Source organism: Phoca vitulina, unplaced genomic scaffold (genome assembly GCF_004348235.1).
Source record: "Phoca vitulina isolate PV1807 unplaced genomic scaffold, GSC_HSeal_1.0 scaffold1, whole genome shotgun sequence".
Lineage (NCBI taxonomy): Eukaryota > Metazoa > Chordata > Mammalia > Carnivora > Phocidae > Phoca > Phoca vitulina.
In genome coordinates this window covers 71,358,089-71,369,420 of record NW_022589704.1, presented here as the reverse complement: position 1 = coordinate 71,369,420, position 11,332 = coordinate 71,358,089, and the positions used below count along the sequence as shown (strand labels likewise).

Below are 11,332 nucleotides of genomic sequence, written 5' to 3'. Positions count from 1 at the left end.
ATAGTGATGTGCAAAACAGATGTGGTCCCTCATCCCAGTCTGGAGGGGAATATGGACAAGCACAGAGATGATTGCAACTCAGTGTGATTATGGCCTTTGGTAGCAGGGGTATGGGACATTAGGGGGGCACAAAGAGGGCCTCTAATCCAGGTTTAGGGAGTCAGAGGAGACTCCTCCAGGGAAGTGAGAAATCATCTGAGACCTGCAAGATGAGTAGGCATCCATCAGAAAAAAGGAATGGGAAGCATGTTTTAGGCAGAACAAAGAGCGATGCAGTTCCGTGTTCCTGACCCAGGAATGTGTGGGGTTGTAGGAGGAGGTTTGGGGAGACAGGAGTTAAACAGGTGCGATCCCATAGGTTTTGAAAGCCTTAGTAAGGAGTGTAGACTCTACCTTAAAGGTAATGGGAATGACTTTCTGAAATCACTCAGATTGTGTGCGGAGTGGACTAGGGAGAAGCAGGGGAAGGAGACCATTTAGGAGCCGTGGCAAAGATGAGAGTGGTCTCGATGGAAGGAATTTGCAGCCGTGAGATAGAGAGATGTGTACAGATTCAAAAAAAAAAAAAAAAAATGAAGAGGCACAATGGGTGTGCTTTGATAATTGGTTAGAAATGAAATGTGAGCTGGCCAAGGAATCTATGATGACCTCAGGTACGTCTGGCTAAGCAGTTGGGCAGCCAGATGGTAGAGCCATTTGGAAAGACAGTGGCTCCAGAAGGAGCGTGTTTAGTGCTTCTGAACTGAATCTCCAATTAGGATAAAAAGAGGCTTCAGAATTCACAGCAGGAGGCCAGGTTGAAAAGCCCAACAAAGACGGACTTACGAAAGCTATGGAGGTCAGGACAGAGGAGGAAAAGGCAAGAGGTTGACAGAAGTTCAAGTGAAAGGATGTTTAGGTGAGAAAAGCAGGCTACAAAAACAGTCTATACAATAAAACACACGTGCACAGAATAGATACAAGGAAAAGATGCTGGTGTATCTTCATGAACACACTAGCAATAGTTACTGCCTCCTAGTGAGATGACTGGTGATTAGTATTTCCTTCCCTCCGCTAGGCTGTATTTGCAAGGATAATGGTTGTACAATAAATGTGGCGCTTTTTCGGAATAAAAACAAAAGCTATTTTTGAAAAGTGGCTATGTAGGTGAGGGAAGACTATTAGAGGGATTTTTTCTTAAAGTGAAGAACTTAATTGGAAGGGGTAACAACAGTAGCTGGTGGACAGGCTGAAGGAGACAAGTCAGGTGATTTGCTGCCTCATAAACTTGGTTGCCTACTGCAATCACCGGCAAAGCTTAAAAGAAAAAAACACTGATCTTGGATCCCTCCAGAGATTCCTCCAGAGAGTCTGGTTTAATTGGCAGGAGGTGTGGCCTGAGCACTAGAGATTTTTTTCATGCTCTTCAGGTGATTCTAACGGCAGCAAAGATGGAGACCCACTAACGTAATTAACGAGAGGTAAGAGACATCACTTTTCAGAATAGCATTTTGAGTTCATTAGAAAGGAGCAAGACTCTCAGGGAGAAGGTTCTTGCGGTGAACCCATGAAGCAGGGTCAAAGGTTAGCAATGAGACAGCGCCCCCAGGGTCAGGCGTGGGGTCAGTCACACGGTGCGCTCTCAAACGACCACCAGGTGTGAAGTGAGCTGAGCTCCATCTAAAAGAAAGTTGCACGAAACTCTGCAAGACATGGGGTCATATTATATGGAAAGAAAATCTGAGGTCCTGGAGGCCTCGGTGCGGTGAAGAACAGGTAACAGCTTCTGCACCAGAGGCAAGGGCTTTTGTGTTCTAAGCTGTTGCTGTTCAGCCAAGAGCACTGTCAGGCCAGCAACTCAGCTGCAGACCTTCATGGCTGCAGAAGACAGTGTCTGGATTCCTCACTAACTCTGAGGAATGAGTTTCAAAGAGTCCGCCAGTGGAGGCTGGCAGTGGTCCAGGTGCAGCCCAGGCGACAGCCGACAATGCACTTGGCGGGGCTGCACTTCCGGAGCCGTGGGCTCAGAGGGGCTGCTGTGATCCCATCCTTCCAATCCTGGTCCCCCTGATGCCGGGCCTTGTCTTCTCGGGTGAGTTCCTTCGCGCCTCTGACCTCACTCTTTTCACTGGTGAAAAGGGGGATAATGGTACCTGTTTGATAAGTTTCTCAGGATTAAATACAATAACATTATGAAAGCAGCTAATAGGTTTTTTACATGTTTTGTGATTGCCATTGTTTGAAAGAGGAAAAGGGGGCACATAGCTCTTAAGGTCAGTCTGGACCAACATCTTTGCACCTCATTTCCATCTGTCATGCGATGTTTTCTTCATTCTTCTCTAACTCTCTAGCTTCTAAAATATGGTGGCTAGAGAAGACAAACTGGTTTTTTCTTAGTAAGAGATTAATGGCACAGAGTTGGTAGACCTAAAAAAAAAAGCAAAAATTGAAAAAGCAGAGTCAATCTCAAAATTTCATTTTTTTATGTAAAATAACTTGATGTTAGGAATTATCAGAGTTGAAACAATGATTATTGAAATTTAAACGGAGAAAAAAAGGCAATGCGGTGGCATGTGTGGGACTTTTACTTGCATTTCTTTAAATGTGAGATGCCTTCGGTTATAAGATTCCCCGTCACTTTCTGTATCATTAAGAACAAAGAATGTTCCTAATTAAACTATGACATGATGCTTTCTTTCCTCATGATTTTTTCTCTTATTGAAAGAGCTCTTTTGGATTAATTTAAACATCTGTTGTCACCACAAATCACTCTCATACACATCTAAAAAGGAAGACAGTGAAATAAATTGGTTGTTGTTCTGCAAAATTTGTTCACGTTCAGTTGAACTTTTCCCAGTCACTTTTAAATCATCTACGGCCACAGTTTTTCCTACAATAATGTCCTCCAGGCTTGCAAGTGAATTGGTGATATGTTTCCTTATTATCGCCCGTATTTTTTTTTCTGAGTCACTGACATCTCTTTTTGTAAGCTTTTTTGCCTAGCCTGTGATAAGCAATCCTTCTGTACTTATCTTGGTAACAAACATAACAGCTTTATCTACTGGTGGATATATTCCTTTCTTGAGTCCTATAAAGCTATACTTCTCAAACTTTCGTGTTCATACAAATCACCCGAGGATCCTGTTTAAAAGTGGATATAAAATAGGTGTGGGCTAGAGCTTGCAATTCTCTAGTCTCACACGCCCCCAGGTGAGGCCACACGGCTGGTACTACAGTTCGAGTAACAGACCTATCTCGACATTGGTTCAATTGGCTGCAGCTTTGCAAGAAAGGCTAGCGGTATGGTTATTCCTCCAGTAGGTGCTCACTTCACTAATACCAAATGTATGCCCTGCTGCTCTGTTTTCATGCCCTTCTGTATACACAGTGCTTCATTTCAACACCAAATTATAGTATAATCTTTTAAAAATTATTTATAGTATAATATATTTATAGTATAATCTTTTAAAAATTATTTAATGGCAGTGAATAGCCCCAGGAATGCACATAATTCATTGATATACATGACGGCAGAGTGAGGAGCTAAGAATAAGTTAGTACACATAGCCAGGGCTGTGCCCCAAATGTGGATGGTAAGGGGCACCCCAATATCAGAGATGCTAAAAAGTGCAAAAACGTGCAGCTTCAGCTGAAGGAAATATGGAGAATCTGTTGCAAATCTCTGTACTATTTTCACCGCTATTTTTTGCAGTTTTGTTTGTTTTTTTACTTAAGAAAATGCTGACCTCAGCTTTAGGAAGTATGACAGAGAACAGTAATAACCCCATTGTGTTTCTCAGTGTCTCTGTTCTTAACCTTTTGGCTTCACCTATGTAGGTGGAATGCCAGGAGAGAAGTTCAGTGTGTGAGCCTTGGTGATATGTGTGTTTAAAGCTGACTTCTCAGGGCTCAGTCTCCTGGGTGCTTGTTGAAAAATGCCTAACTCTGAGTCCCCCCAACCTACTGAAGCAGCATCTCCGGGGGGCTGATCCCGGCGAAACTCTGTCCCCAAGTCCTCCATGAGAGCCTAACACCACTCAAGCTTGAGAACTATTGGTTTAGTGTCTTCACTCCTTGCTGCAGGATTTAGCCTCTCAGTCTCCAGGTAGGGGGCACCTCCCGTGTACCAAAACGAGAAACACTGAGTGGTCTGGCACAGCATCTCTCCCTGTGCTCCCGGAGCCTACACTCCAAATAAGTTAGCAGAGAGAACACTGTGCTCTGGGCATTTAGAAGGGGAGTGGGAGAGGAGGAAGAAAGTTGCTTCCAGTGGATACAAGAAGAAAAGAACTTTCTGGAAAGGCGGGAAATGTGCTGGATCTTGAAAGATGGATGAACTTTGGATAGGACAGGAGAAGAGGGCATTGCAGGCAGGTGGTTCAGCATAAGCAAAAGCAAGGAGGCAGGAGGGCGCTAGTCACGCTCCACAAAGAGTAGACTGGGTGTTCTAAGGAGATGGACCATGTCACAGAATCATACATGTTCAGAGAGCTTGACAGAAGTAAGGCCACGCCCCAGGAGGACTTGCTCTCTTAAAGCTGGTCTCTCCAGTTAGGGTTTGAAAATTTGTTTACTCTTCTTTTTCTTCTTTCTCTTTCTCCTCCATTCTACTCTCTCTTTTCAAGAAAGAAGAGACCCAGAGCCTTGATTTCTTTTTTTTTCAGCGGTGCTTCGGGCCATGTTCCTCCTTCCCTTCATGCTGGCTTCCCCTGCCACTCTGCTGGCCCCTGCACACACTCCTCGGTCTTACTCCCACGGCCGTCAGCCGGTGCATGAGGAGAAACGCAAGCTCATTGCAATAGTAATCTCAGCAAAACATAACTAGAGAGGAAATTTTGCTGTTCTGTTGCAAATAGCATATGGTACCTCCCAAAAGCCAAAAGAAATGATTTTTTAATCATTGCTGTTCAGGATTATCCACGCTCCCTTTCCTCAGTGTGGATAATTGAGGGTTGGCTGTATTTGGATTTCAAAGCAGTTTGGACATTATTGAAATCCAAGGCTCCCAGTTTGTACCCTGCACTGAGCGGGCATTCGTGCCTGTAATTAAATTGATCTGTGAGGAGGACCACAGAGGTACCTCGGATGTGAGCGGCTGCCAGAGAAAGACAACTGGCGTTTCTCTGTTGCTCACGTGGGACCAAAATAATAGCAACCGCTTTCCTTCAGGAGAGATGCCTTTTGTGCCTTCGTGTTCCGGGTCCGGGTGCCACTGCTCCAGACACGTCCGTGGGCTTTCGGGAAAAACGGTCTTTGGTGAGTTTACCTTATAGGGTGACTTGACTTCTGGGCCCGCTGGGCTTCTGTGAGGCAAGCAGAGATATTAGAGATGATTTGTTTTTAAGGTGGGCAGAAGTTGGCCAACATGTGTACGTACACATGCATGTGCACACATGCACACGCGCGCATGCACACACATACACGCACATGCACACGCGCGCATACACACATGCACACACATACACGCATATGCACGCACATGCACACACACATACACGCACATGCACACACATGCACACACGCATGCACACACAGGCACACACATACACGCATATGCACGCACATGCACACACATACTCGGACATGAAATTTTGAGTAAAGGGGAAGCTGAATACAGCATGGCTAGAAAAATAGGTCTGTTGTCTGCATGTGTGTGCATTTTGTGTGTAAGAAGGACAGATGGGCAGCCTCTTCTAGGACACGGGCTCAAAGAGCGAGAGGTGTGTTGCTTCAGTGTTCCCTGGGCACGGAGGACTGGAGGGGAAAGTAAGGACGCGGGAGCTAGCCCCCCACCTGGTTGTCTGCCGCCTAGAGAAGCGGCGAGGAAATGTTCGAGATGGAAACGTGCGTGTTCCTACACACACAAGCCGCCCGGGTGGGTGTCCTCACCTCCACACAGTACTGGCCTGAGGGCTGAGAGGAGGCGGCCCAGGAGCCAGGCTGTTGCTTGCTGGGCGGGGGGGCTGGGCTATTGGGCAGAACGACAGGAAGAGCTCAGAGCAGGACTGCGCCCCTTCCCCGTGGCCACCTTTGGAGGCTGCGTTGGCTGAAGGGCCCCCCTCCCCGGGGGCACTTTCAGCGACTCCGTCTCCCTGTTGGCGAGGGCACTCTCCCGGTTGCCGGCAGCCATGGAGAGCGTTATCCCGAAGCCCGCTGCCTGCACCCATGCACAGGCCAGCCCCCACACACCCCGTTTAAGGTCAGGAGCAGGAAGCTGTGTGTGTGTGTGTGTGTTGCCCCCCCTTCCTTGTTAAAGTCAGAACTAAGGAGTCGGGACTGTAGGACCAAATCACATGATGCCAGCCTCCCTTCACCCCTCTCCCCTGCCGCACCCCTGCTCCAGCCACACTCCTCCTTGTGTGGCTGGCTGCCATCCGATGGCCCATAAGAATCTTTGATCAGTGCTCAAGGCCAGCAGCGTGTCCTGGGGTCAGGCCTCCCTCCCTCGTGTACCCTGGGCTCCTCTCCCTACTTCCCTGCTTCCCACCAGAGATGCTGCTCTTCTTGCCCGTGTCTTCCATCAAGACTTCCTGCACTCTCAGGGAGCTCATTGCTGACTACTCATGCATGCTGTCTGTGCCCTCAGCACCGCACGGACACGGGGAGACAGCCTCCCCCACCGCATAGCACGGTGAGGAAAGACAACCACCCACAGCATCACTTCCCCTCCCTCCCCGGGAGGACAGCCCAGCCATTTTCATGAGTAAACCCGCTACCCACTCCTCCCGACCTCTGTGATGGCTTCTCCTGACCACAGTGGTTACTGATTAAAGAGAAGCTGGATTATTTATCTTAGAAGAGAATTAAAGCCAGGGGGCGGGTGGTGGGGGGAGAAAGAGAGAGAGAGCCCTTGGCTGCAATGTCCTTGGGGAGAACCACAGATTACTCAGTCCATCTCTACTCTCGTGACACCCAGCACCCCCAGGCACCCCGGACGCTGCCCAGAGGGCACGTGCTACCACCCAGGAAGCGTGCCTATCTCTGGCCCTGCTCTCACCAGGCGGGTAGCAATTCCTCCTGCGCACCAGGCGCTGTGCTGGGTCCTGAGCGCCAAAGCCAGGTGTCCCCGAGGAGGCTGGCCAGCGCTGAGCGTCTGGGGGAGGACTTCAGGCAGTCCCTCGCCGGCTGTTCCATCCTGCAGAGCTGTCCATGCATCTTGCTTTATAGACCATAGAACCGCAGCTCTGCTCAAAAGCTGAAGTATATCGCTCTGGCTCCGGAGCAATGAACTGTCCGCTGTCAGCTCTCCCAGCAGGAATGGAAAGCCTGTGCCTCAGATGAAGTCTCCTCTACAGAAAAATAATAGAGATACAAATAAGGCACTACGCCGGTGTTTCCCATCTGTGTGCCTGCCTTTTATGGCCTCGACTCTTGACTCTCATTGGAGTTGCTGATGAAAAGCTGGTGACAGAGCACCGGGGTGTCTCGAGGATTTCTGTAGGAGGGGCTTTAGGGCCCTGAGGTCAAGGGCGGCCCTGTTTAGTGAGCACACTGGTTATTTGCGAGATGCTGATGGAGCCTTCAGGAGGGTTAAACCCTCTTCTATCATCCTCACCATCCTTGGCAGCACCCCAAATCAAGCCTGTGTTTGTGAATGAAGCCAGCACTGGGAGTCAGGAGAGCCGCATGCCGGGCCCAGCTCTAATCAGTGCAGGGACTTTGCACCATCCCACGGATTCTCCTCTGGAAAGAGTTTGGGGCTAGACCACTTCTTCTCTAAAACCCTTCACAGTTATTCTAGGCCTTGGAGGAAGGAAGCAAGACTGGAGATACAGTCCTCAACCCAGAAAAAGCTAATGACAGTGAGTGAGAAAATACCTCCAAAAGACAAAACTGCATGAAACTACAACTGGTCAAAGCATGGACAGTTCATGCTTCTCATCCACCAGCATCTAATCTCACTACTTCTGGTGACAGCCCCTAATTTCCATGTGGGAAGATCACCAGGTTCCGCTTCCAGGGATGGAACCCATAACCTAAAATACTCTTAAGTCTAGCCGCTTCTTTCGGGTTCCACACCACCCCCTTGTCCCAGCCACTCTTGTCTGTCCCTGCTTCCCCCAGCCCTCCCCACACAGCAGCAAAGACCTCTTTTTGTTACTATTACCTGTTTAATAGGTGTGTCTTTTTAAAGTTGTGATAGAATTACAACACTCTGGTTTGATACATTTACCTATTGCGATTCGTTAGCACAGTTGCATTAGCGAACACCTTCGTCATGTCACACAATTATTATTTCATTTTTGTGCGAGGAGCAGTTCAGATCTAGGCTCTTAGTAACTTTGAAGTTAATAATCAGTCTCATTGACCATAATCACTAGGTTGTACATTAGATCTCCAGAACGTATTTACCTATTAGTTGTATATTTGGACCCTTAGAGAACATCTCTCTAATTCCCCCATCCCCCAGTCCCTCATAATCACCATTCTGGTCCTTTTTTACAAATGCAGATTTTTAAAAATCTCACCTATGAGATCATACAGTATGTCTTTCTCTGTCTGACTTATCTCACTTAGCATAATGCCTTCAAGGTCCATCCATGTTATTGCAAATGGCAGCCATTTCCTTCTTTCTCATAGCTGAGTAATATTCCGTTGTATATTGTGCATGTAAAGAAAACATACCATGAAGAAAACATGGTATGTTTTCTTTACTCATTCATCCATTGACAGGCCTTCAGATTGTTTCCATGTCTTGGCTATCGTGAATAATACTGCAATGAACATAGGGGTATACGAATCTCTTCAAGATACTGTTTTTATTTCCTTTGGATACATACCCAAAAGTGGGGTTGCTGGATCATATGGTAGTTCAATTTTTAACTTTCCGAAGAACCTCCAAACTCTTTTCCACCATGGTTGCAACAATTTACATTCCCGCTGACCATGCACAAGTGTTCCCTTTCCTCCTCATCTTTGCCAACAATATTATCTCTTTTTGATGATAGTCATTCTGACAGGTGTGGATTTGGTTTGCATTTCTCTGATGCTCAGTGATGTTGCGCACCTTTTCATATACCTGTTGGCCATTTGTAGGTGGACGTATTTTTCCAATATAACTCATGTTGTGTCTCTTCCCTCTGGTCAGAATAAAATCCTGTCTCTTTCCCTCAGCCTGCAGAGCCCAGTATAGCATGGATCTGCCCCCTTCTCCCCTCCTCTCCCACTGTGCCCTGCTCAGTCCAATGCTCTGGCCGCACCAGCCGTTATGGCTCTTCCTTAATCTCCTGGCTTATTCTGCCTCAGAGCCTTTGCACCTCCTCCCTCTGCCCAGCATGTCCTATACCCAGATCTTCTTCCCACAGCCTCTATTCTCATTTCATTCAGATCCCTATTCAAATGTCGCCTCCTAAGAGAGGCATTCCCTGACCATCTTCTCTAGAGCAGCACTCCAGCATCACCCCACATCACTCTCTACCCTCTCAATCTGCTTTGGTTGTTTGTTGTTGTTGTTTTTTAATAGCTCTCATCATTTCCCAATTTTGTATCATTTTATACAATGTATTTGTTTGTTTTCTGTCTCTCTTACTGGGAAGAGAGTCCCAATGGCGTAGGGTCTGATCTGTCTCATCCCTACCATGTCTCCAGAATATACAATAGCACTGGCACATGGTAGCAGCTCTAGCAACACCTGGTGACCAGGTGAGAAAGTGGGTGAAGCTGCTCCGTGCATTCAGTGTCCCCGCCCCACTGGTTGGTTCAGGGATGGGCAGGTGACTTAACCTGGTCTGGGCAGACTGAATCTCTGAGTGGATGCCAGGATGCCAAGCCAGAGGCACACATTTTTCTCTGCTGCCCTAAGTGTTGCCATGGTGAGAGGTTGCGGCCAGAGCTGCCAGATGTATCCGGAAACGGGCTCTACCCAGGGTAGGAAAGACCAAGGGGCAAAGCTGGTGGCAGCCTTAGAGCTCTGAAGGAAGCTGCCTGAAACCAGGACTTTCTATGGACTTTCCAGCCATCGGCCAATACATTTCTCAGGCAGCGTGTAGTTAATCCTCACACAACACCAAAGTAGCTCACAAAATCGGGAAAAAAGCTGAGTGACTTAGCCAAAGACACACAGTCAGATTAGGGCTCAGCTTCAGATCTGCTGACCACGATATCATGTTGGGTGCTCTCCCCTTTGCCTCAGGGGGCCCTTCTCCAGGGAAGGCACCCCCCTACTGACATGACAGAGCCTAGCCAGGGATAGGGTGGGATTAGCCTCAGAGTGGAACATCCTGCTGTTGCACGCATTCTGTTTGTACGGGGCTTTTCTTCAAAGTGCTCTGCCTGCTTTTGCAAATAAGCATAACAAAGCTTTTCTGCAGCAAGTCTAGAGGAGACAAGTCAACCAATGGCAACCGAGGTTCTCCAGGCTTAAAAACCAATGAGTGCCCACCCTTATCTGCTGACAGGGTACAGGATTAACAGCACAGGCCTCTGTGATTTGTCTGGTGAAGTAACACAGCACCTCACAGATGTTTAATCCTCATTATCTATCAGCCCCACAACAGCGTATGAGGTTACAAAACTCTTTATGTTAAGGAGTGGCAAATGTGTGGCCCTCAGCCCTTGCGGGCTCCTCTCTCATGAAATCCACTGAGGAGAGCTTTGCTGGGCTGTTCTCACGGTCCCCAACACCTGGCTGGCCCGGCCCCAGGGAGAGCTTCATTTCTCAGAGCCGGGCTCACACTATGTGAATGCCGAGCCCGCCTACCTTCCTAGGCCTGGGGTCTGTCCAGCAGCTGCCTGCTGACTGCCAGAATGGCGGTCCTTAGGAAGGAGACTGCAGGGAAATATCTCAGCCGTGTGTTCTCATGTACGCCAAAGGCTGCAAACAGTGTCCAGTGAGGTGTGTGTGCTGGAGATGGGGCCTGGGTGCCCCTGCCAAGCCCCCAGGCTCTTAGTGAGGGGTGGGACCCATGGGAGATGTTTCCGTCCATCCATAGCAGCCTGTTGATCACCCACCAGGAACCTCTCTTCAGCCGGGGTTAATGATCTACTATGGCTCCCTCTTTCCCTTCCATTGAGGCCAGCGTGTTCCTTCCCATGGCCAGCCTGCTCTGCCACTCAGACCAGGGCACACCTCAACCCAGATATTCAAGGGACCCCCACCTAGGTGTTGGCACCCATCTCAGTGTACGATCCTGCAGAAGGAAGGCTGGGAAACTATGCAGCATGGAGTCCAAATTCAGCTAGTAAAAATAAGACCATTTTCATCTGGACCCAACTATTGACTTCCTGAGTCAGTTCTCAGAAAACTAGAATCAGGACAGAGAAATGCCAGTTTTTGTCTGCCTTTGGACAAAACCTGCTAAGCTTATACTAAATGACCATCTGCCTCCAGGCCCCTCAGGGTCCGATGATTCCC

General features: G+C 48.2%; 1 protein-coding gene across 2 annotated transcripts in view; it reads left to right on the top strand.

Moving 5' to 3' along the window:
* The first annotated feature begins 1,996 nt into the window (after window positions 1-1,996).
* DAPL1 (death associated protein like 1) overlaps window positions 1,997-11,332 on the top strand; it is an 84,460-nt gene continuing 75,124 nt past the window's right edge. The window contains exons 1-2 of one of the 2 annotated variants that reach the window (XM_032423776.1): window positions 2,003-2,071; window positions 5,149-5,235. In XM_032423776.1, the coding sequence (XP_032279667.1) occupies window positions 2,050-2,071; window positions 5,149-5,235 (109 nt within the window). In that variant the 5' untranslated portion in view covers window positions 2,003-2,049. Of the gene's footprint in view, window positions 2,072-5,148; window positions 5,236-11,332 lie in introns of both variants that reach the window. The other variant, XM_032423946.1, reaches the window with a different exon arrangement.